The sequence below is a fragment of the Periplaneta americana genome, chromosome 15 (assembly GCF_040183065.1).
Source record: "Periplaneta americana isolate PAMFEO1 chromosome 15, P.americana_PAMFEO1_priV1, whole genome shotgun sequence".
Lineage (NCBI taxonomy): Eukaryota > Metazoa > Arthropoda > Insecta > Blattodea > Blattidae > Periplaneta > Periplaneta americana.
In genome coordinates this window covers 94,329,723-94,356,447 of record NC_091131.1, presented here as the reverse complement: position 1 = coordinate 94,356,447, position 26,725 = coordinate 94,329,723, and the positions used below count along the sequence as shown (strand labels likewise).

The 26,725-nt window shown below is 33.8% G+C and overlaps 1 protein-coding gene across 6 annotated transcripts in view; it reads right to left on the bottom strand.

Annotated features, from left to right (window-relative positions):
* Positions 1–1,820: 1,820 nt before the first annotated feature.
* Positions 1,821–26,725, bottom strand: part of Nep3 (Neprilysin 3) — a 527,184-nt gene continuing 502,279 nt past the window's right edge. For all 6 annotated transcript variants that reach the window (XM_069847852.1, XM_069847851.1, XM_069847854.1 and 3 more), the window contains 8 exons: positions 23,629–23,777; positions 18,981–19,203; positions 16,662–16,785; positions 13,431–13,587; positions 9,264–9,442; positions 8,911–9,057; positions 8,297–8,436; positions 1,821–6,526 (listed from right to left, as the gene is read on the bottom strand). In XM_069847852.1, coding sequence (XP_069703953.1) covers positions 6,350–6,526; positions 8,297–8,436; positions 8,911–9,057; positions 9,264–9,442; positions 13,431–13,587; positions 16,662–16,785; positions 18,981–19,203; positions 23,629–23,777 — 1,296 coding nt within the window. In that variant the 3' untranslated portion in view covers positions 1,821–6,349. The remainder of the gene's footprint in view (positions 6,527–8,296; positions 8,437–8,910; positions 9,058–9,263; positions 9,443–13,430; positions 13,588–16,661; positions 16,786–18,980; positions 19,204–23,628; positions 23,778–26,725) is intronic.

Below are 26,725 nucleotides of genomic sequence, written 5' to 3'. Positions count from 1 at the left end.
AGACACGTACAACCACGCCAAGAAATGTCAAAATAACAGCTTGCAGGAGGATAATGCCAGAACAATAAAGAATAAGAAGTTCTAAGATACTAATGACTTACAAGATAATTTTTCACATTACTTCTACATAATTTTGGTACAATTTTTTATATTTCTTCTACTTTGCAATTGTATCAAGTAACTTATACAATGGGGGAAAAGAACTGACCATCCTATCCCATTATCTCTTGGGCTAGTTGTCCCATAAGTGATGCCTTCTTGGTACCGCTTGTGAGGTTCAGATCTGTCTTCGGACAGTTGACTAAACAATAACAACTTATACAATGTAAATTTATATATATATATATATATATTGCTATATTTTTTATTACTGCTCAAAATTTGTTGTATTGCTGCACATACAGTAATGGTTTTATTACTGGACAGATTGTGTATGACTGCACACTGAAAAACATTGGTGCAATGTACGATCCAACCATACAGAATGGTATACAAAGAAAGATAATAACTTTAGGACATGATTTTTAAAACATTTAACTCTGTTTTAATAATAAAAAAGTTCATATCCGTATAGGTCCGATTTTCGAACAGTAATAATACACTACTATGACCGAGTTTATAAAAGAAAAATCGACGTTACAATAGGTTTTCCAAATTATCACATTGCGTACACAAATTTTTCGCTATGTATACTGTGACTGTTCAAAATACGATTGAGTAATGGGTCTCTTTGTTTACACTTTTGTGAGTAAAGCTAACTATCGTTTGAATAAGTTCATACCACAGGAAATCATACGATGAGGCATGATTCATAGCGTAGACTACTAAATAAATGGACATACCTCCTTAGCTGTTTGAAACTGAACCTACGTTCATATGGACTTTTTTACTCCCAATCATACTGTGCCAATATGTTAAGTTATAACCTTTCTTCTTGAATCACATTTTACATTCCATCTTTGGACTATTATTGGAGGAATCACATATTGGAAATTCCAGATTGTAGAATGAATCAGTCATTGTACAGAAGATTCCAATTTATAGGAAGAACAAAAAGATTAGGAAGTATTCGCGAATATTTAGTTTTCCTCTGCCAATTCCATTTCACCCTGTCATAATTCCTTATAATTCTGATGAAAGATTTAAACAAAAAAAAAAAATAATAATAATAAAATAAAATAAAAAAAGAGTGTCACAAAGCTGACAAACACGGTACTTTCTTATAAGTTTTACGCGTTTCAGAGCAATTTACTTCCTTGGTCATGTTTTGAATGATGTTATTGTTTATATTATTCTATCCAGCACTGAATATAATGCAACCCATTGAGTTATACTACTCGCCCTATTATTTTTTCCTATTTCGTCAATCAGAAGTCTCTACAATCTCATGAGATGCTGTCCTGCAGACATATTTTTACTTTGTAGGCGAGAAACAGTAATTCTCGTCAGGTGTCCTCTCATTCAGAGATAGGGCTCTCCTACATGTCCTAAATATACAATTCGGCACCTCCAAGCTTAAAGTACTTGCTTTGCGGAGAAAGTGATGCTAAAGTATTTTATTCTCGCATAAAAGTAAATCGCTCTCAATCAGGATTAACCGCAAACTTTGGAGAATTTCCCTTTGTATTCGTTTAGCACCTTTTACTATTAGGCCATTACCACTTTCTTTGCAAAGGACATTAAAAATTTTTAAATCTCTTCCATCTCCACAAGCTTTGCATAGAAGGAATAATATGGAAACATTTAAAAACAAAATAATTTCTAGAAGAATTAAAATCTATGATAAAGTTTTTATAAAGTTCATAACAAATAATTCCATATTAGAGACGATATCAATAACATATATTTATAAACAATGCAATGACTAGAATCATTTTATCTAGATACATAAATCTATACAAATAATTAGTCAAAATTATTACTAAGATACAATATACTTATACATTTCCATAATAACGAAATATAAAAATTATACAAATAGATAAAGAAAGTCTCTACTAATGTACGGTTCATAAAAAAACTGTGGTCATTGGAGATGAAGGAAGAATTGAGTTACAACATTACCTATTAAACATAATCTTATAATAACTTTCATTGTATTCAGTTTTAGATATGACCTATTTTTAGCTATATTTTTTAAAATTAAAATTTTGATAGTGAAAAGAGGACGGGACTCTTGCTATCAACATTTAATATGTCTTACAATGTAAACCTACACTGAAGACTTCAATGTTGCTATAATTTAGACATGCCATAATATTTTGGTGTGTCTCCCTAATTTTCACAGGCTATTTCCACTCCAAAATATAAGAACCACACAATCAGGTACTTTATGTCTTCCATTTATGGAATTAATGTGTACTACAGAACTTTTCTTCTTTTGTTTGCAATTACAAAGTCATTGTAAAATTTCATTACTTCTCTTATCTCTATAAACTATATGTTAAATAAATGTAACAATTAATGGAATCTGGAAAGACTTTCATAACATCCAGAGCAAGAAAAATACTCATACATTGTGCAAATAGTGAATTTCTTTTTATATCTTTTTATACTAGATAATTTAAAAATTACTACTAATCTTTTCAGGCGAAACTACCTATATCCAAACTATAAACTTCTTAAATGTGTACATAATATTATGTGTGTTGAAAGAAAATAAAAAAGTATCTATCGATTCAGTATATTTCATGGTAATGTGTCTAATTGTAGATGATGTAGTTATTGAATTACTTTGAGCAGAATAAAATAATTGATATTTTCTTAATAAGTATGTTTCTCAGCTTTTAATGTCAATATCTGTATATTTCTTCTAATCATCTTCAAAGTCAAAATAATTATTTAAAGTGGTTCATTATAAATTATTAGCGAGATAGAATATGAAACAATATAGTATTTTTCATTTCAATTCTGTACTACATTTATGTCACAAAATAGGCTGGCATTCTGACTTCCTTTAATTATTAAAAAAAATATTGGACCAACAAAAGTAATAAGAATAAAAAAATGTAATAATATCAGACGTAAAAAAATTAAGATTTAGTTTTATAAGAGGACCTTTCCGAAGCAAGACTTGATATTTCATTAGTCAAAGCCTAAGTATGAATTTACTTCAATTACCAAACAATGAATTCAGGTGGAAGAAAGGCACATTTTGTATTAACTTGAAGGTACTTTAATATTTTAGATGTTTGACTGTAAAGGTTGTAAACGTGAGCTTTTGGAGTTTCTTTAGCTTTGAAATTTAAAGTTTGTTACCCAATGTTGAAGCAAAAAACTATACTTACTATAAATGATATGTAATTCAACGCTGTTATTTAGAACTAAATTAGTAACTTTTATCAAGAAGTCTGATAATCTTAACTTAATAAAAAGTAACAAAAATACTGACATAATTTAAATACGTAAAGCAACTTTATCCTCCAAAAATCAATACACATTTTAAAATTTAATTATTATATTTGTTATTTATGTACAGTTTTAAAATGTAGTAACAGTACTGTATTAATTAAAGCAAAGAGCTTCAATTATGCAAAACTTGCAGGAAAATTTATGGAGAAAAGTTACACAATCTGCTTAATTCGCATTAAAAACCTTGAATTAAGTTTTCATAACAAAAGAAGATTTTGAAAAACGTAGAAAGAACTGTAAATATAATATAACTTATTGTTGCTATACAAAAATGTTTTAGTGCAGTTTCTCCATCCCTCTCAGTATGACACTGTGAAGAAATCCATTTCTGTGATGCAGCACTTAAAATCTAGAATTAATAACTTTTGATAAGAATATGATAATGGTGATATCAAAAGACATAAATCACGGTGTGGACGAAATTGTCAGACAAATTTAGTCCATTAATACAGGAAAAAAAGTGTTGCATAAATCTACAACACAATAGACTATACCTGGCTTTCTTTCATTTCAAAAGAACTCATGTTAAGTATTTTTAACACCCTAAAATTCCATTTTCTTCAATAAACATGGGTAGCAAACATGAAAACTACTCACTCTACTGATGACTGAGAAAAACAATATCTTTTAGAACTACTACTAAAACAGGTAAATCTATGACGATGTCGATGTTTAATAAAAAAAAAAGATTTACTACATAAATTATAATATTATTACGAGATAACAAATAACAGAGATAGCAGATATACAATTACCTAAAACATTTGAAATTAACACAAAAATTAATTCCATATCATAAAATGCCAGATAACACAATTTTATAGTAGCCTACATCTGTATTTCAACAAACATCTCAAGGTCTGAGTGAGAACATGAACTTCATGAATGTTAGCTAATATTATGGTTAATTTCACTTCAATTATCGAATCAACATAATGAAGTTATAACAATAATATTACTCCTTTGTCATACAAAATTTGAAGATTTACATTTAGGGATACTAAAATGATATTAAGTTAAATTTGTGATTGCCAGTGCTGTTTTATGACAAATGACAGTAAATTAACTAAACTTTTATAAAACTTAGCTTCTTTCAAATTACATTAGGCCTACTTTTACAACCTCTATAGCTCTTAAAATCAAAGGGGTTCGAACTACACGAGATATTTGGATGTAAAATTAAATTTCTGTAGGTTTTGCGCAAAAGTATAATAATAAAATAAACTGACTGACACTTAGTAAGAGATTATTATTATTTTTTTGAAGGCAGTATCCTTTTCAATTGTTTGGCGGTGTCATTTATCCACGTTACTAGTTTCACAGTCTGTTATGAACAATCTTAACCAAGTCTCTGTTTAGGGTCATGATATTTTTATATAATATAAGATAATACACAAATTGAGAAAAGTCGACATTCTTTTTCTGTTGATTTCACTTCTCTATAAAATTAATGATTTTTTAAATATTATACATTATAAATAACATAAAGCAAATAAAGTCTTCTGTATTTGTTGTACCTTGAGAACTTAATTTTAAACTTCAAATTATAAAAGATCACAGCTTACAATTACTTACGTATCAGTATATAACAAGGTAAGTCTGTATCGTTCTTTGGGATCAATTATTCTAACGAATATAGCTATCAGTTACATCGTAAGAAAATCAGTTCTTGGATAATGTAATAAGATTTATAGACAGGAAGCTGAATTTCTTTGGATTGGGAATTTCATATCTTAGTCCCCTTTAAAGTACAGGAGCCACAGTTTAACTTCTTGCTCGATGTATGGAATGTCTGGCAAGATTACAGGTTTCTTATAGTTATTAAATAGTATTAATCTTCCTCATAGATAAAAGATTCAAATGAATATTCTCTAGGAGAAATAAATTCCAAAGAGGTAGTGACTAGTATCTTTGTTTAAAGATGTAGCTGACTGAGAATATGCATAACTACATAATGATAAAAGCTTCTGACGTTTTTAAATGTGTCATCACATATTGTTGCTTAAGAAATTTAAGTAGGCCTACCTATTTTAAAAGTCACAAACGTGGGGGGAGATGAATACTTTAAAAGAATATTATTTGAATGAAGTTTCTATATATTTGTTTATAATAACATTGTAATTTTTTTTATATGTGATTTTTAAAAATCTGTGGAACAGATATAATTTAAATATAACTTAACTTATTGATAGCCTATATACAATAAATATAATTAATATAAAATTCTTTCTACACAAAATTTCATATACGGTATGTAATTTGTATCATAAAATTTAGGGAACATTTATCGAATTAGTCACTACCTGCTTCAGACCAAACTCGAAATCTTCGCCAACAATTCACTTCATACCCAAGTGTAAAGTTAAAATGCAAAAATTACAACAGATCTGCATTCAAGTCACCTTATAAATGTACTAGGACTTCCTTAAAGGTACCAGGTACCAGAAATGTACATTCTAACTCGAAATAAATACTGGTAATTAAGTCACCTGGACATCCTTACCAGGTATTGATATGATTTGCTAATAATGGTCCACCATCCTTTGTAGTAGTTTCAGAACAAAGTAGAACTTAACCTCAACGTAACATTAAGCATATTTGTTATTTATATGTCTTAACACGACAAACTTGTAGAGAGCTCAGTCATTGTTTTCCAAAATAAAAATAATGCAATCTCTCAAAATAAAATTCAAATTGCTGAGACAAGTGATAATATTTATGGTGCCTCTACCACTTGCAGGCTCATTCTTTCACCTTAATGCAAAACTTGTTAAATCCTTTCATTTCTTCAGTGATAACTGTCGAAACTGTCCATACACAAATCTTCCTGTTATCACTGTCTTTACTGAAGTTGTACGCCACATATGCTGATACAAACACTGCTCAAATCATTCACATTTTAAAATGATGAACATTATGATGTTATCGAGTTTTCAATTCACCACACTTCACATTTATTTTTTGGATTCATGTTAGCTCCAAATTGGCAAGAAAATTCTTGGGCAAATTCAGGTAGGTTAGATAAAGGACCAATAACACGAAATCGAGGTGGTGAGTGGGGATCTTTTTCAATCTGCAAATTTGTAGCCTCATCTGTACTAGAGGAACACCATACCTACAGAATAAAAATTTGCATTATTGATTAATATACTTATTATTACATGCAAATGCAAAACATTTATTGGAAAAGTGAATATATGTATGTAATAGAAAACTTACAAAAAATTCTTCTACCACCAGTGGCATATTCTCTAGACTACAAATGATATTAAAAGCTCAAGAAATAAGCTAAATCGAATAAGCAGTGCAATGTAAAAAGTAATACTATATACTAATACTATATAACGTATTTATGCAGTAATTAATAAAACCGCTATTTTAAATACCTAATCTTGTGTAAAATGACTTGTGCGTATCCACTAACATATCCTTTTACTGCTTCAGAAACTTTCAATCAATCAATCAATCAATCAATCAATCAATCAATCAATCAATCAATCAATCAATCGGAAATTATGGATCATGCCGACTTCATGCCGATTTCATAAGATACCTCCACTCTGTTCTGTCATTGACGAGATGTTTCCAGTTGTCAACCCTCATCTCCAGGCATTCTTTCGCGATCTCATCCTTCCATCTAATCTTTGGTCTTTGCCAGTTTTTTTTTTTTCCTTTTGGAAATCATTGAATATACCTTCTTTACAATTCTACTATTATCCCTGTGCACCACACGTCCTGCCTATTGCAGACTTTTGGCATTTACTATTTTATGATTGGAAGTCTGTTGTATACTTCATGGATATCGTTGTTACTTCGCTAGAATTATCATTTCAGGTCACAGAAATAATACTGTGAGATTTAGGTAGATGTATGAAATTAATTTTGCAAATTTAATATTCCATGATATTGCTCTTCATATTTTTTTCACTTTTAGTACCAGTATTTCTTTGCTTTCTAGGAAAATCGCTGTTTAAAATGGATGTCCCATAAAGAACGCAAGATTTAATTTCGTAATGTAAAAAATTAATTATGTAAAATTACATTTATTTTTATTTTAATACAAAGTGCATTACTGTGGTTAATAGTAAAATATTTGTCATGTTTTTGTTGCTGTTAGTTGTCATGCTTTTATAACACATAACATGAAGGGAGCATAACCAAGAAATCCGAGGAGAAAGGATCAATTGTGGACATTAAATTACCCGAACATCCTCATGCTCGTCGGTCTCTTGAAAACATTGATAACATGTTGGTTTTAGTCCAAAGAAATCAATTTGACATCGTTCACAACAATTGGCCATTCAAAGAAGCACCATGTAACATATTCTCAAGAAAACGATCTACATCTGCATGCTTACAAGATTCAACTGACGCAAGAAATCCTCAATTGGATGTTCAGTAATCAAGAAATGGACGACGATTTCTCAAAGAAAATCATCTTTAGCAATGTGGCGCATTTCCAACTCCAGGATACAGATAAGTAAACTGTTCTACCATTAGTGGTTGTTCCATGCTGAGCCAAAGGAAAAACAAGCATCTATCAGTAGAGGGGGGCAAAAAGGAGTGGCATGTGATTTTATTGTTAATATCTTTTAGTAGCATTACATTCGTTGTACTGTCGTGGGGAGTCTGAAAGTTCTATTTATAAAACCTATGACGTGCATAAATTTAAACAGTTTTATTGTCGTATATTTCTCTGGAAAATAGCTTATGCATATTTCATTCTTAAAATGTGCTATGGAGAAGGAGAAAAGTTTTCATTTAGTAACGATTTGATGGTGACTAGATAGATGAAAATTCACGCCTGTAATTAAGAATACGCCACTGGGTAACAGAATATATTAATTTTATTATACATACATTTCATTTTTACTTCCTATCCTACCTGTGCAAAACTGAGGAAAAAGAGCTGTCGATGGGTAAGATTTAAACCTGGAAGAGGCAGTTCTTCATGGTGTGTAGATGCCCATTCCAGATATGCATGATATGCTGCCTTCAAGCCTCCATTGTCTGCGATGTTCTCACCTATTTGAAAGAATTATATTAAAGTAAATACAATAGACAGATGCAGATTACCATCTTGTTCTTTGTCCATGCAATTACTATCTTAGCATCAAAGTCGTCAACATCCACCACCACCATCACCATCACCAATCATCATTAATGTCGTCTTCACCACTACTACCACCATAACAGTCACTGAAATTTTTGTTACTTTGTAATGTAAGCTAAATGTATTTCGAATTATTAATTTTTCTTTAATTTACTTCGTACTGTTCATTCTTATATCATAACCTGTGCATGTTCTTTCACATTCTGCAGAAATTTCTTCTCCGTTGATTACAAGAAGCATAAAACTCGGGATAATCAGTTATACAGTAGAAACCATAAAGTGTACAATAGCAGAAACTGAAACAAAAGTGCACACATGCAAATGGATGTGCACATACATACACATGTTCAAATATATTACAATAAACTTATGGGACTTGTTCTAACCTAGTGTTTGTCTTCCATTCAGATGCTTGTTGTTGATTTCATAGTTGCCATACTGGTCCACCACACATTCTGTACGCTCCTTAAATTTTGCAATGGTTTTGTTGTTCCACCACTGATGCAAATTTCCATTCTGGTCATATTCTCTTCCTGAAGAAACAAATTGTACTACTTTATAATATTCTTCTATTATTCAGGAAACAATTCACAATTTATCAGACAGTTTTTAGATTTGTTATACAAGATAATTTTAAAGTCAGTCTATATTTACTTGTTGACTCAAAATCTGATACCTCTTTCTTTCAATAAGTTCTTTCATAATATAACTTTTAAATGATGCAATGTTATGTTATTACCTTGGTCGTCGAAGGCATGAGTGAGTTCATGCCCCATTACAACGCCCATGCCACCAAAATTCAACGAACGCGGATGTTTGATGTCATAAAATGGAGCCTGTAGTATTCCAGCTGGGAAAACAATTTGATTCTTTGTTGGTGTGTAGTATGCATTTACTGTTGGAGGTGTCATGCCCCACCTGCATTGTAAAGTTACAAAATGTGTAACTCTATTAGTCTACACTAAATTGCATATAATTAATAATCAATCAAAATGTATAATCTGAATGTTATTATTCAATCTATTTAGTAAATATTTGTAAAATAATGAAAATTAAATTATTTTAAACTTAACTCAATACATATAAGAAAATTAACATTTTCCTTTCCGGAACGCAAACACATAATAAACAGAAGGAAAAAATAAAGTTCTTTGCTTCACACTTAGGTTCATCTAAAAATTTGAATCCTAATGTAAATGGTGGTCTTCAATCAAAGTCCCTTAAACTCTACAACACTTTAAGGCTCATTGCGTCGCACTTTTCTACTTTATTTTTTATCCCCCCCCCCCCCCCGAGGATTCTGTGATATCACGGGAAATTGAATAATTTCAAGGGAAAAATTGTTCCGGGGCTGGGCATCGAACCCGGGATCTTTGGTTAAACGTACCAATGCTCTCCCAACTGAGCTACCCGGGAACTCTACCAGACACCGATCCAATTTTTCCCTCTATATCCACAGACCTCAGAGTGGGCTGACAACCGTCAAGCAACCAACATTGAGTGCACACTAACTCTGTGTGACTTAAATTGTGGTTTTCTGTTAACGAACAGTGACGTGTATTATGCAAATCAAGATTTCAGGTATAACTCCCTGTAAAGTTGCTTTGAATAATTTCAAGGGAAAAATTGTTCCAGGGCCGGGCATCGAACCCGGGACCTTTGGTTAAACGTACCAACGCTCTCCCAACTGAGCTACCCGGGAACTCTACCAGACACCGATCCAATTTTTCCCTCTATATCCACAGACCTCAAAGTGGGCTGACAACCGTCAAGCAACCAACATTGAGTGCACAATAACTCTGTGTGACTTAAATTGTGGTTTTCTGTTAACGAACATTGACGTGTATTATGCAAATCAAGATTTCAGGTATAACTCCCTGTAAAGTTGATTTGAATAATTTCAAGGGAAAAATTGTTCCGGGGCTGGGCATCAAACCCAGGACCTTGAAATTATTCAAATCAACTTTACAGGGAGTTATACCTGAAATCTTGATTTGCATAATACACGTCACTGTTCGTTAACAGAAAACCACAATTAAAGTCACACAGAGTTAGTGTGCACTCAATGTTGGTTGCTTGACGGTTGTCAGCCCACTTTGAGGTCTGTGGATATAGAGGGAAAAATTGGATCGGTGTCTGGTAGAGTTCCCAGGTAGTTCAGTTGGGAGAGCGTTGGTACGTTTAACCAAAGGTCCCGGGTTCGATGCCCGGCTCCGGAACAATTTTTCCCTTGAAATTATTCAAATCAACTTTACAGGGAATCCCTGAAATTTTGATTTGCATCACGGGAAATTGTCCTGAAGATGTCTCCACATCCTCAGTTAACGCAATGACTTGCAGAGAATCTATCTTCAAAGTAAGGGAATTTGGTGGAAAAAGGAACAGTTTGACTGATAATTATTTTATATGCAGTGATGATTTCAGAGTATGCTCCTCAATGCCAAGAAAGAATGAAAAAAAGGGAGGGGGAACTAGATGAAATTAATGGTAGCAATAGAGTATTTTCTTTTTCACATATTTATCATTATCATTATTATTATTATTATTATTATTATTATTAATATTATTATTATTAGATAATTTCATTACTAGTAGTTTCGTATTTAAAGGAAGTGACATAGTAGTTAGCATGTGTAGTTTGCATAAATATAACATTTTAAAAGTAGAGAGATTCTTATCTCTGAGAAAATCATTAATTAATTGTTCAGGTTGATATACAGTATGTATGACCGAAAAGGAAAAATACCGTAGTTAATTTTTATATTCAGCTTCTTGAAGTTAAACTTGTCATAAATTGCTTCAAATAAAACTAAAAAAATTCAAAAGCACCTTGTGGAGGGGAGAGGAATTCTGAGCTCCAAGAAAAATTCCCCTCCAGGCCACACCCTGAATTCATCATTATACATGTAACGGACCTCAAAATAATTTTCTAAACCAATGAATAACTCATGATAACTTAAAAACGGTAAGGAAAGGGCAATAAAATCCATTTGCAAAATGATAACAAAATATAGACACTTTATATGTAAACTTTACAGCATTTAAAACACTCATTGTCCATGTAATATTACAACGTGCAATAAATTGTATGTCGAATACCATTTAAATATGTGCCATTCCTATAATACGAGGTGTGATCATTAAATTCAGAGACTTGTACCATAAATGGAAATAAAATTAACTGATTTAAATTTGGCTGTCATCCCCTTCAAAGTAGTCCCCGTAGGCAGCTATACACTGATCCCAGCGTGTTTGGCATTTTTGAAATGCCTTTTGGAAGTCGAGTTCTTGAAGCCTGTCAAGCACCTTCTGCTATTCGCCTTGGATCTCCTCCACAGTGCCAAAACGGCAACCCTTTAGCTTGAATTTTATCTTCGGAAACAAAAAAAAATCGCAAGGGACCAAATCTGGTGAATACGGGGGGGGGGGGAGGTGAGGAACAACGACTATCTTGTTACAAGTGCAAAATTGGCGTGTTGCGAGAGCTCTGTGAGCTGGCGCATTGTCGTCATGGACCATCCATTTGGATGTGGATGTGAGGATCATTTGAACCTCTCCAAATGACATGTTGACGATGTCAGCAATTTCTCTGATGGTGATGCGTCCATCATCATGCATAATTTGTCGAATTTTTTCGACATTTTCGGCAGTGTTGCACGTGTGTGGTCAACTTGGCCTCTTGTTGACCTCCAACGATGTTCTGCCATTTCTGAAATGCGAATGCCACCAAAACACCTCGCCCTACTCACTGCTTCATTCCCGTAGGCTTGCTTCAACATTCCATTGGTTTTGGTTGCCGATTTCCCGAAGAATTTGATGTTGACTCTCTGCTCCAGTTTCGAGTCGATCGTGATTTTGCAAATGTGCGGATGCACGTGCTAACAAAACCTTGTGTAACACAAGTCTGAATGAAGATAGCGCTTTAAAACTTTGTGTCGCGTCTCTTCAAGGTCGTCAGCGTCACTGCTGCGCACACGTGATCCCTTCGTCCACAAGTCTCGAAATTTAATGATCACACCTCGTGTTAGAGATGGATCCAGATATGCAGTATACAAAATACATGAGAAACCAAGGTTCTTTTAAATATTTAATTAGATTCTAGATTGGACAAATAGTTTGGAAATTACAGGCATACAATTGTATAAATAAAAATGCTTGCAAATTGTTAACAATAATAGTTGAATCATCCTGTGTAGAGATTGTATTATGACTGTCCTTGATCAATTATTTTCTTAAATTAACTTAAGAACAAAAATGTATTTACGTCAGTATTTTAGTGTTTCAAGAATTATGAAAGAATATAGAAGTATAATCTTTGTTATTAAATATTTATTAGCACAATAAAATATGCTGATACATTAAAGTGCAGACTTTATATTTTTTTACTGTTATAATTATAAAGAAAAGCATATACATGGAATGTTAATATACGAGCAACAGTTTAAGTAGATATGTATATCTAACAGAAGAGCATTTTCAAAACATACATTAAGCTTAGCGCCAAGAATAATAATTTACAATTTAGTTAAATTCGATCGCATTATTAATAATTCTCCTAAAAATTTTAACGAAATTTTATTTCTTATATCTAATGCATCAGTGTTCCATAAATTTTCAATGTCACTTAAGTATGATTTGAGACTATCATGATGATCAATGTGGTGCGAGGTTTCTGGATATTTGTACTGTGTCCTAGATGTAGAGACATCCAACGTTTTGGAGATACATGTCGTCTTCATCATCAGTGAAAGTAACGAAAGAGCATGGGGAAACATATTTTTGGATCTGTTACCAATGTCAAAGTCACCACTTATTTTCTAGATTTCGTAGACTATTAGATGACAAAAAGTCATTAAATAAAGCCAACTAAATATTATACAAATTCCATAATGTTAAGTATTTTTACCTGGTTTTGTTGACTGGTTGATCAAGTTTCTCTACATTACGACGTAAGTTATATTGGTTTACTCGTAAATTGTTTTCGAAATATTCATATTCTCGAATTTCCAAATCTTTGTATTTTTCATCCAGTTGATCAGGATTGAGGATGTAGTTTGGAAAACCTGAAAATCAGTATGCTTTATTAACTATTACTGCACAAACCGAAATATACAAAGTTTTTTAGCATTCATTTTTATAGTATAAATTCTAAACAAAATGTAATACATAGAAACTTACAGAGCAATCAGAAATCAAAGCGTTACAAGTGGTTGTTTCAAATGTGCGTAAAAATAATAATAATATTCTACCTCAAGATTTTGCGGGTAATAAAATCTACTCAAAAGTTATATACTGAACATGCTATACGCCGTTCATTGCATCCAACACGCATAACAAAAGGTTTACATGTTTAACATGAACTATTACCGGTACTGTGTTGGCCATTATTCTCGATAATAAGTTGAATGGATCGCATCTGTTTAAGGGGAGCCTCAACAGATCAAAAAGACAATTTTTATGGAATCTCGACCAGTGTATGGGACTGGTGTGTACCCAGTATCATGATGCATTTTGGGAGCTACAGTGAATAGCGAAATTTGGTTTCATAAGTCAGTCATTCTTCCATTGATAATGCAGTTATACTGCTCCGTAATTATTTTGTGTAAAAAGGGTTTTGCTCAGTACCAAAGGAGACAAGTTTAGGCCTACATATCTTACAATTTGACTGAACCCCCTTTACACAAGCACTCGCGATATAAAATGGAGTATAATATGAGGACTGATCAAAAATACTGAGATTGATTTTTTCTCACAGATGTTCATGACTCTACTGCAATGTTTACATGATCTTTTTCAAAATAGTTCCCGTCTACTTGAATGCACTTGTTACAGCGTTTCTTCCAGTCCTCAAACATATGAGTAGGCCATTCTTTGTCAGGTCCTTGAGAATTGCCTCAGTCTTTTTTGATCAGTCCTCATAAATGAAATAAAAATGAAACAGCCAGTTGTTGTGTTATAGCGTTGATTTCGCACTTTATCCTTGATGAACCTCCAGAGAACATTGTCAGGTGTTGTGAGGTCGGTAAAAGAAGCTTGATCATCTGCAGATCCTCTTCCAATCCACCGGTTGGGAAAGGTCAATGGTAAACGGACTCTGGTCAGTCATGTTTGTTTATAACTGCACGGTTACCATGGTAGCATGGTACCAATGTAAACATGGACGTACCAACATTCACAAAGTAAGTGAAATAAAAATACATGGGAATACGCCCACTTTGTGACCTCACAGTAGTTCTGAAAAATCTTTTCCTATCTAGGCTAGGCCTATATATTAAACAATTCATTGAATGTGAACGATAGAATTTACAAAATTTCACTAGGTACCTTTTCATATACAGGGTGCTTAAAAAATACGGGGCATAATTTCAGGTATGTATTTCCCACATGTAGACAATCAAAATAGTTCATTACACCATGTGTCCGGAAATGCTTCATTTCCGAGTTATGGCCTTCACGACATTGAAATTACACCGGAACGTTTTTCTTTCCGCAGGTCGTTGTCATTACAGAAGATGTTCAAAATGTCCACCTCCTGTTTGAATACAGACCTCACATCGATGTCTCATTGACCTGCGAACACGATCCCAAACTCCAGGAGTATTGCCACAATTCGATTCCGAAGGGATTCCAAATCAGACACCGGAGACGAATAAACCAATGATTTTAAATGGCCCCACAAGTGGAAATCGAGAGGGTTCAGATCAGGTGAGCGTGGAGGCCAAGCAATTGGGCCACCTCTACCTATCCATCGATCAGGAAACCTTCGATCCAAGTACCGGCGAGCCGTACGACTGAAGTGTGCAGGAGCGCCATCATGCAAGAAGTGAATGTGTTGACGATTGATCAGTGGAGTGTCTTCTAAAGCATGAGGTATGGTGTTTTCCAGGAAGTTTGTGTATGCCTGCCCCGCAAGTCTGTTTACAAGTACATGGGGTCCAACTAATCGATCACCAATGATACCGGCCCACATGTTGAGGGGGAACCGCACCTGGTGATGAGATGGAACAGTTGCACGTGGGTTTCCATACGCCCATACATGCTGACTGTGGAAATTTGTTATGCCATCTCGCGTGAACTGTGCTCATCTGTAAATAATACTAAAGTTCGGATTTACACCACACTGCTGCAAGAACCACTGACAGAACCTAACTCGTGCAGGGTAGCTAATCTGCTGGTGACAGGGCCTGTACACGTTGCAAATGATAAGGATACAATTGATACTCTTTCAAAAGTCTCCAGACAGTCGTATGAGGAACATTGACTTGCAACGCTACCCTTCGTGTGCTGATAGAAGGAGTCATGTTCACAGCCTCCAGAATCTCCTCCTGTACTTCTGGAGTTGTAGATCTTGGTCGTCCCCTTCCCAAACCAGGAGAGTTAAATTTTCCATACTCGCACAGACGGTAATGGAGACGTACAAATGTCTTCCGATCTGGACATTGTCGCTGTGGGTACCTCTCCTGGTACAAACGACGAGCCAGCGCAGCATTGCCGTCCACCTTACCATACATGAAGTGTATGTCTCCCAGCTCTTGATTTGAATACATGTCGCACAGTCTAACGCCTACACAACACTGAATGTAACCTTCGCCTCGGAATGAACTGTCAGAGTGCCCTCTTAATGTCTCCTTTGACGGCAACGACCTGCGGAAAGAAAAACGTTCCAGTGAATTTCAATGTTGTGAAGGCCATAACTCGGAAATAAAGCATTTCCGGATACATGTTGTAATGAACTATTTTGATTGTCTACATGTGGGAAATACATACCTGAAATTATGCCCCGTATTTTTGAAACACCCTGTATAACAGACAGAAATTTATAACTTAAGATGTCCCAACAATATTAATTGAAGTGTTTCAAACCAGATACGACTAATCCACATGAAACAGTTTCTGAGATATTCAAGGTTTAAATTCGACTGCAAACGATTAAATCTACATGGTACCAAACTTAATCTTGCCATTGCAGCCTTCAGCAGTTAAAGAAACAGTCATTCATATTTTATATAAAGTAGATTAGCCTATGATACGAAGGTGTGATTAAGATGAGAAACTTAATTGTTGTAATAATGTGAGACAGTCACGTCTGAATAGAAACCCTTCAATTATGCTGCTACTGAAAATGTGTACAACATACCTATCATGTCAGTAATAGCATCTGCTTTTTTCTCTGCTGCTTCTCTCGTTTCTTTATCCATCCATGTAAGAGTCTGAAGATTAGCCTTAAATGCATCTCTTACTTCATTGATCATTTCCTCAGCCTATAAAAGTTTACAGTTTTAGGTTATATTTCTGAACGAAAAATGTAAATCATACCTGTTAATAAAAGGTTACTTTCAAGCATTTTAACCCTTTCAAAATTATTTGGTCTCATGAGGAACGGAAGGCTAAATTAGCTAATGTTCCAATCTCCATACCTGTTTGTCTAGTTGTATATATTTTCCTACTAGATCACCATTTTTATGTTTTCTGGGACATCTTATCGTTCATTATTTGAAAATGTTCTATTCACAAACTCAGAGAATAACGAATTTTTACAATATACCAGTAACATAAATGAAATCCAGAAAAGTACAGGTATATTAGAATATATGACACAGGTCACATACTTGACAAAATTAAAATAATATTACCGGTACATAAATGCTTTTCTGACAAGTATGACCTTAATCATTATACATTTTGTAACTATGGTCCCACTAAATTTATTTTGAACGTATCTGTATTCGGGATTATTATTATTATTATTATTATTATTATTATTATTATTATTATTATCATCAGGGGCGATTTCTCAGGGCATGCTATGCTTGCTGCGCAAGCTCAATATTTTCGTAGAATGTGTATTTCTCAAAATGGGATTACGTACATTAAAATTTATTTTGATTTTTGGAATATTGTATAGGCGTAATACCATCCGCAGGTTGCACACCGCAAGTATCGCAATGCTTGCTCGCTTTTTGGAGCTACAGGAAAGATGTAGAAATAGCGAGAATATGATGCGCGCGCAAGAGCCTTCCTCATAGGCGCACATGCTTCTGTAATGTGTTGTTTGAAGCTCTGTTCCGAGAGCTACACCAATGACTATTTATCGTTCCACAGAGCAGTATTGACAGCGGGAATGTGCTGTGATTTGCGAGTGCAATGTAATTGTGTTAGCTGCTGCATGTATTATTAATTCTTAAACATTAATTTGAAGTATTGTGATGAGTTCGGAATTGTGTGTCATTGAAACCTTATTATTAAATCCATTTTCCCGAAGGACTATTCAAGAGAAGACAGACATTATAGAGAATATGTGCGCTCGTTCAGTGCAGCTCAGTACAACAATATGCATTCGTTGGCAGGGTCGTAAAAACTAAATAAACTGTTTTGTTGGTCATGTTTGTTATATTATATCGAACTTCTACATCTGATAAGCGAATGTGATCCATGACTCATAATGATTTCATAATTGTAAAATAAATGATTTATGTGGGTCTGATTATTTTTTATTAATTATGAATTATTATATCCTCCCATCTTCCCGTATGAATAAAAGAGCAAGCCTAACCTTCGTGACTAGCATTCGCCCCTGATTATTATTATTACCTAAAAGTAATTAATATGACTGAATATAATTTAAGGGGGGTGATGGATGAAATTTCTATTTTCTAAATTTTTCAAGCTACGTCCTTTATTTTTTGTATACACAATCACGGTGTGATAGATAATGATGTGGTGAAGTTCAATTTCTGTGAGTCAATTAGTTTCTGAGTTATTAACAAAAATATTCTGAAAAATTTGCATACGTATTTCAAAATGAAATGTGTCAATCAATTTTTGAGTAAAATTGTTTGAATTTCTTTTTGCAAGACCAGCTGACATATTTAGAAAAATATGACGTATCAGTTTTCCTATATCTTTACTACAAAAGGGGGAAAAATATTTATAATCACTGCATACAGTACCTAAAAATATAAATTTTCCATTGTCACTACCAGTATAAGTATTTCACTTTTTATTTTAAAAAGTATCATTTAATCATAGAATCCATGCGCTATTTTGTTAACCACAGTGTATAGAACATGCAGTACAAATTTCATATTTCTAGTACCAAAATTATAAGAGCCTTTATGCTTCGAACCTGACGAAATGTGCCGAAAAAAAAAAAGTGTTAGAAAACAGCTGTAAAATTTGCATAGAATTGAAGTTTAATTATATTGCGTAATGTTTATGCTTTCGAGCGCCGCAGAGCATAGAAACTTGCTCAACATATAAATAAGAGATTGCCTATTCATTTTTTTACAAGAAAACAAAAATACGATTTTTGACTGAAAATTATCAAAATTTCACCAATCACCCCCCTCAAGGGAGTTCACTGTCTTATGTTATTTTCATAAAAATTGCAACAGTTTCTTTTCATTATAAGAAATAAAATTATTACAAAAATTATATTTGTAACATTCTTACATACCATTGGTTTTGAATTTCCATGGAATACTTCTCGAACAAACATAGCCCCAATAGCAAATCCTAAAACGTTATTGGTGTCAGTAACGCAGTATCTCCATGGTTCCTCTCCACCTTCTGATCCTATTAGAGCTTTACGCAGACCTTTGTAAGCATCTCGGAAGGCTTTAGAAAGACATGCTGTTAAACTCCGCACAGTCTGCCAGACTAAATAGTTGTTCAAAACGCTGAAAATATAAAAACAGTTTTAATGTCAAATAAATTATTTTGTCAAAGTGACATGCAATTACAATTTAATTACATGTAATATAATCGTATTAGAACGTAGAAAATTAATTTTTGTAAGATTTTACAGCAATTCAGGAATTCTATAATTAGAACAAAAAAATATAACATAAATAATGATGTTTGGATAGTCTCTAATGTTTCCAGATGTGATAATCATGTATAGGACATTTCTGAAGTGAATTCAGTTTGTCAGTGTCGAAATTCCGTTTCTGAGGTGGGGCAACTGTAATACGAAATTAATTACTATCTATGATAGGAAATTAAGTGAGCTTTAACTTGGGTCAGTATTTTCTTTCTTCATCTGAAATAATTAGGAACATTAAATCCAGACGTTTGATATGGGCAGGGCATGTAGCACGTATGGGCGAATCCAGAAATGTATATAGAGTGTTAGATGGGAGGCCGGAGGAAATAAGAGCTTTGGGAAGGCTGAGACGTATATGGGAGGATAATATTAAAATGGATTTGAGGGAGGTGGGATATGATGGTAGGGACTTGATTAATCCTGCTCAGGATAGGGACTGATGGCGGGCTTATGTGAGGGAGGCAATGAACCTCCGGGTTCCTTAAAAGCCATACGTAAGTAAGTAAGTCAATATTTTCTATGAATTTTGCCCAGAATCATATTATTCAAGGACTGGGTTATTTGACGTGTTGTACATTTATCCGTAACTTGGACTCACGATTATATTTCATTTCAGAAAAAATCAATGCTAAATATTTGTTATTTGACGTGTTGTACATTTATCCGTAACTTGGACTCACGATTATATTTCATTTCAGAAAAAATCAATGCTAAATATTTTATCGGCCTCAACTTGGTATGAAATCTCGAATGAGTATGGCAGACCTAACCACTGAACCACTGATAACGACTAAATAACTAATTACATACTTTTAGCTGCTACTTTCATGCTGAATTTCACTTCCTGTAAAGAAGTTGTACCCATCTGAAAACTTCTGTCAAACACAGTAAGATATTACTTCATATTTATTATGCATAATTCTTACTGTTTTAGTGAAATATACAGAATTAATGTAATTGGATAGTTCTATTTACGGAAGTTCACTAACACGATTTTTGCAGAACATAAAATTTAATTTGCTAATAATAGCGTTACTTTTTTACAGTTTATTTCATACAGAATAGCACTGTTAAAGAAAAGAATGTATTTCTTTGATCACTAGAAATACTGGTACACCTTGTCCAGGACAAACACTACCAGTACGAAAGTTTCATAACTCAGTAATACCAGTGCCATCTAAATGCTGTTTGCACCAGGTGACAGAGGAACTCACCAAGTTTTTATGGTGGCGAAACTATAATTCTATTTCTCGTGATTTCTACTGAGGTGTCCAATTGTTGTTAAGTTTTATGTTAGCGACACTGTTATTTCCATTCATTGATTTTCGCGTTTATTCACCTGCTGAGTCATACGAGTTGCACATGTGGAGATTTATTGATCAGCATAAAAACTTGGCGAATTTCTCTGTCTTTTGCAGCAAACGGTATTTGGATAAGTTTGTTGGTGGTTGAGTTATAAAACTTTGTTATTGGTTCATCCTGGACACTCTGTACATATCGTACAGCAAATTTTTAAAGTAGGTACAGATTCAAGTTAACATTCATTACAACTTCTCTGTTATTGTGTCAGTAATAATAATAATAATAATAATAATAATAATAATAATAATAATAATAATAATATTTATTTGTCAGAAACCAGTGTACAAGGCCTGGATATGACATCGTCAGGTTCGATAGTATACACACGCACACATACGCTCACACATGCACAAACAAACTTAACACAAATAAATATAGACAAGTAAACAAATAATTATAAGCAAATAAACCTACATAGTCAAATAAACACACACTGAGAAATAAACAAAACAAACACTGAGAGATAAACAGAGTATGCTGTAGGTTAAAACATTTATATAGGGACAAAAGGTATAATTAAAATACAAAGAGACAAATTAAAATATAAAGAAAGGGTTACATTTCTAAAATACAATATTTACATCACACTCCATGAATTCACTCACTGAATAGAAAGGTCTGTTCAGCAACCATCTATGTATGCGGGACTTAAACCTATTTATTGGTACCGTAACTTTCTCGCCTCCAATGGTAGCTTATTAAATATATTTATGCCATTAAAAAAGCAGGTATTTGAGCTCACACTCAATCTGCACCTTGTGTAATCTAATTTATCTTTATTTCTAGTGTCGAAGGAATGTATATCTGATCTAGTCTGATAAAAATCTATGTTGAATCTACGGAATATCAAGGTTCTGTAAATGAATAGATTGTAAACTGACATTACCTTTAACTCTGGAAATAATGGTCTACATGATTCCTTAGTATTTTTATTCAATATTACCCTCAGTGCTCTTTTTTGTAGTAATAAGATGCTATTGACTCCTGTTGCACTTCCCCATAGTATAAAACACCTCTCTAAAGAATTGTATTTTAACTCGTCGTATCTACAGTCTGATGTGAAGGTGATTCATATGAGCTTATAGCATACTGCATCAGACATTCGTCGGATGGTCCAATACAAAACCATCCTGTCCGATACAGAATGTCTGATGCAGTATGCTGTCGGCCTAAGAGAATGTTTCACTGTAAATTTTTTACAAGTTCTTAGTTAAACCTGAAAGTGAATTTCTTATGCTATTTAGGAGCATGTCTCGAAGCAATGATGAAACTGCAATGAATATTGTCATCATAAACCTACCTAACAAATATATTCATTATTGAACAAAAACTTAGGTTGATCATTATATTTTCTGCTGAAATTCGGACATGGCTACAGTCTTCGAGCAAAATAACAAAGCTTGTGACACAGGTCAGGTAGCTCCCAACCCTCTTTAATACAGGGTCCGGCAGAATGATCTCCCCAGTTTGGACTGGCCGCCATACAGGTTTCTTGATAGTTGTGCATGAGTGGCATATATCTTTGAGCACCATAAGCCATTCTATTTCAGTTACCATCATGACGTCGACAGGTGAACATCGTGCATTTTGTTGTTGAGCATTTTAAAAGATGATGATGTGATTGCACAACGCTGTGGCATTTTCGTACCCATTTAAGAGTAGGTCGATACGAAAGAATTCCTGATAAGAAAACCCTACTGATACGAGTGAGAAATGTCAGACAAAAGGTTCAACATTCAAACAGAAATCGTCTAGTAGATGTCGCAACGTTCGAGCTTCCAAGAATATCACAGCAGTGAGACATGCTGTTACCACATCTTCACGATGTTCAGCCATTAAAAATGATCTGGTATTGGGAATATCTGATCAGAGTGTCAGACGAATCTTACATCTAGACCTCAAGTTGCATCCCTACAAAGTTATGGTGGTTCAGGAACTTCGGCAACGTGACTGGCTCAACTGCCAAGATGCTTGCGAGATTGTATTGAAAAATGTTCCAGGCGATGCTCAGTAATGACTAAGCTCATTTTCATTTGTCGGGCTGCGTCAATAAACAAAACATTCCACACTGGTCAACAGAAAACCCTCGAGAAATGCATCAGCGACCTCTCCACAGCGAGCGTGTTACAGTTTGGTGTCCTGTTGCACAATTTGGAATAACAGAGCCATGCTTTTTGAGGAAGAAGGACGCACAGTCACTGTTTCAGGAGTGTATAGCTCATGAGCGCAAGCATTTGGACGATATTATCTTACTACAATGCTCCAAGCTCTGTTACATTGAAAATACCATATAAAACAATGCATTTAGTGCATTACCAGAAATTTACATTTTATGCTTAGTTTCTGTTTCAAGTTTATCACCAATGCTTGGGACAATTATAGACGCTGACAAAAAAATTACAAGAATTACTGTTCTCTTTCTTTTAGTAGATTTTTGATAAAGTAAGATGCACTGAAAGTGTGGAGTTAAATGTTAATATATATGGTACCGTAAGTATTTCTGTTGAGAATGAAGTTATTAATAACTTGGCTCTCTCTCAAATGATTAATATTTTTCCAGAAAGCAAACCCATCAGCGGAAAATTTGTGTGATGATATAGGATACCAGTAGTTTATCTTTTTGTAGTGTGGTAAAAATGTCTTCTTAAAAAAAACTCTCGACATTTTAGTGTGAATTAAAAGTTGAAAAACCAGATGGGAGCATGGGACACCAATAACATAAGAGGCCCTGTGTAAGAAATTCGCTTGTCACACCTGAGTCTCACTACTTAACTACCGGTAGCAATAACGACTAAAACAGAATACCAGTATATTTAAAATTAAAACTAAGAAATATTTCTGCAACAACATAACCTGAAAAGATTAAAGTTTAAGTACAGGAATTAAAATTTTTAATCAAAGCTGTTTCTTTACTCACATTCTTCCTTCTTCTGTCGTAGTGTAATTAAGGACAATGGATGAGAGCTTTCCAAGATACTCTGGAGCATATACCACAACCATATCTTTATCTGTTATTTTTCTTTTAACAGGTCGCATTGCATCTGTGAAGTAATTCTTCCACGACATCTGTATAAATAAAACATATTTTATTACCTATTTAAGCACACTTCGTATTATATAGTTATTACCCAAAACAAAAAATAGACATATTTCATGCATCTATTCAGAATTTCTTCGGAATGTCTTGTTGTACTATATTGGAATGTGCAAGAACGTAACAACATTTTTCATAAAAATTTCTGATTTTATTCGGAAAAACATTAGACTCTAAAAGGACAAGAAAATGTTCCATAAGTTTGCCTTTTCAGTTATGAATATCACTACAAAAGAACACTGAAATTATTTAACAATGTCGGTTGTATCGTTCACTTCGATGGAAAAGAAAGAGGCAATGGCAATTTACCCCTTACATATTCATTGAAATTCAGAAATTAAATTAATTGTTTTACTTTGAATCTTTTATATTCCCCATAATGATTTCTAATTTCCAAATGGCTTTTCGAAATCAGGAGACCAATAATTTTTTAAAATTCCCTCACTTCTGTGAGGAAACACTCTCATCATGCCCACGATATGTCCATTCTTGCTTGCCTAGAAACTATATTGTACCAGTATCGATTATAGTACGCATTACCAGTCTTAATAAAGGGATATTTTCATTAAACAGGAATTTGTACGAATAGGGTTACCAGATTAGTTTAATGAAATATAGGATACAATAGTTCAAAATGTAGGACATTATAGGCTAATGTGATTCTAAATTATTGATGTAAAATATACTTACTTACTTACTGGCTTTTAAGGAATACGGAGGTTCATTGCCGCTCTCACATAAGCCTGCCATTGGTCCCTATCCTGAGCAAGATTAATCCATTCTCTACCATCATATCCCACCTCCCTCAAATCCATTTTAATATTATCCTCCCATCTACGTCTCGGCCTCCCCAAAGGTCTTTTTTCCTCCGGCCTCCCAACTAACACTCTATATGCATTTCTGGATTCGCCCATACGTGCTACATGCCCTGCCCATCTCAAACGTCTGGATTTAATGTTCCTAATTATGTCAGGTGAAGAATACAATGCGTGCAGTTCTGTATTATGTAACTTTCTCCATTCTCCTGTAACTTCATCCCTCTTAGCCCCAAATATATTCCTAAGAATCTTATTCTCAAACACCCGTAGTCTCTGTTCCTCTATCAAAGTGAGAGTCCAAGTTTCACAACCATACAGAACAACCAGTAATATAACTGTTTTATAAATTCTAACTTTCAGATTTTTCGACAGCAGACTGGATGATATAAGTTTCTCAACCGAATAATAACAGGCATTTCCCATATTTATTCTGTGTTTAATTTCCTCCCGAATATAATTTATATTTGTTACTGTTACTCCAAGATATTTGAACTTCTCCACCTCTTCAAAAGATAAATTTCCAATTTTTATATTTCCATTTCGTACAATATTCTGGTCACGAGACATAATCATATACTTTGTCTTTCCGGGATTTACTTCCAAACCTATCTCTCTACTCGCTTCCAGTAAAATTGCCGTGTTTTCCCTAATTGTTTGTGGCTTTTCTCCTAACATATTCACGTCATCCACATAGACAAGCAGCTGATGTAACCCGTTCAATTCCAAACCCTCTCTGTTATCCTGGACTTTCCTAATGGCATACTCTAGAGCAAAGTTAAAAAGTAAAGGTGATAGTGCATCTCCTTGCTTTAGCCCACAGTGAATTGGAAACGCATCTGACAGAAACTGACCTATACGAACTCTGCTGTACTTTTCGCTGAGACACATTTTAATTAATCGAACTAGTTTCTTGGGAATACCAAATTCAATAAGAATATCATATAAAACTCCTCTCTTAACCGAGTCATATGCCTTTTTGAAATCTATGAATAACTGATGTACTGTACCCTTATACTCCCATTTTTTCTCCATTATCTGTCGAATACAAAATATCTGGTCAATAGTTGATCTATTAAGCCTAAAACCACACTGATGATCCCCAATAATTTCATCTTCATATGGAGTTAATCTTCTCAAAAGAATATTGGACAAAATTTTGTACGACGTCAACAAAAGTGATATTCCTCGAAAGTTACTACAGTTAGTCTTGTCCCCCTTCTTAAAGATAGGTACGATTATGGACTCCTTCCATTGTTCTGGTACAATTTCCTTTTCCCAAACAGCAAGTACAAGCTTATAAATTTCTTTAGATAATGCGCTTCAACCCTCTTGTATTAATTCTGCTGGAATTTGATCGATACCTGGAGACTTATAATTTTTCAGATTTTCTATCGCAATTTCGACTTCAGAAAGTGTGGGTTTGGGTATAAATGGCTCAGCAGTTTATATTTCAATTTCGTCCCGATCATTTCTATTTGGCGTATGTATATTTAGGAGTTGTCTAAAATAGTTTTTCCATCTGTTCAGGATTGAATGAGCGTCTGCAAGCAAGTCACCATTCTCATCCTTTATCACGTTTATCCTTGCCTGATATCCATTCTTGAATTCCTTTATGCCCTTATATAAATCTCTAATGTTTTTATTTTTACTATTTGTTTCTACCTCATTCAGTTTTTCCTTCAAGTAATCTCTCTTTTTATTCCTAAGTGTACGATTTGCTTCCCGTCTTTTATTGAAATAATTACTTATCTTAAATAATTAATTTTAAGAATAATTATTACTAACTTAATTTTGATTGCTTCCCCTACTTTGGAAGTCATGTTACGCCACTGACTGAAACATTTAACATTGATTCTACATTTTAAATTTTAATGGGATCTTTTAATTTTAGTTCGTTCTTCGTTGCTTTCCGTATATATATATATATATATATATATATATATATATATTTCTGCATCAAAAGTGACTTTAAGGTCTTGAGCTGTACCCTTCTCTATAAAATATTTGTTCATCTTCTTCACCCATTCTTCTGCAACTCCACTTGTTACAGAAGGTGAGAGCATTTGGGGGGGGGGAAGGTTTGCAACAGACGGCTATTATGT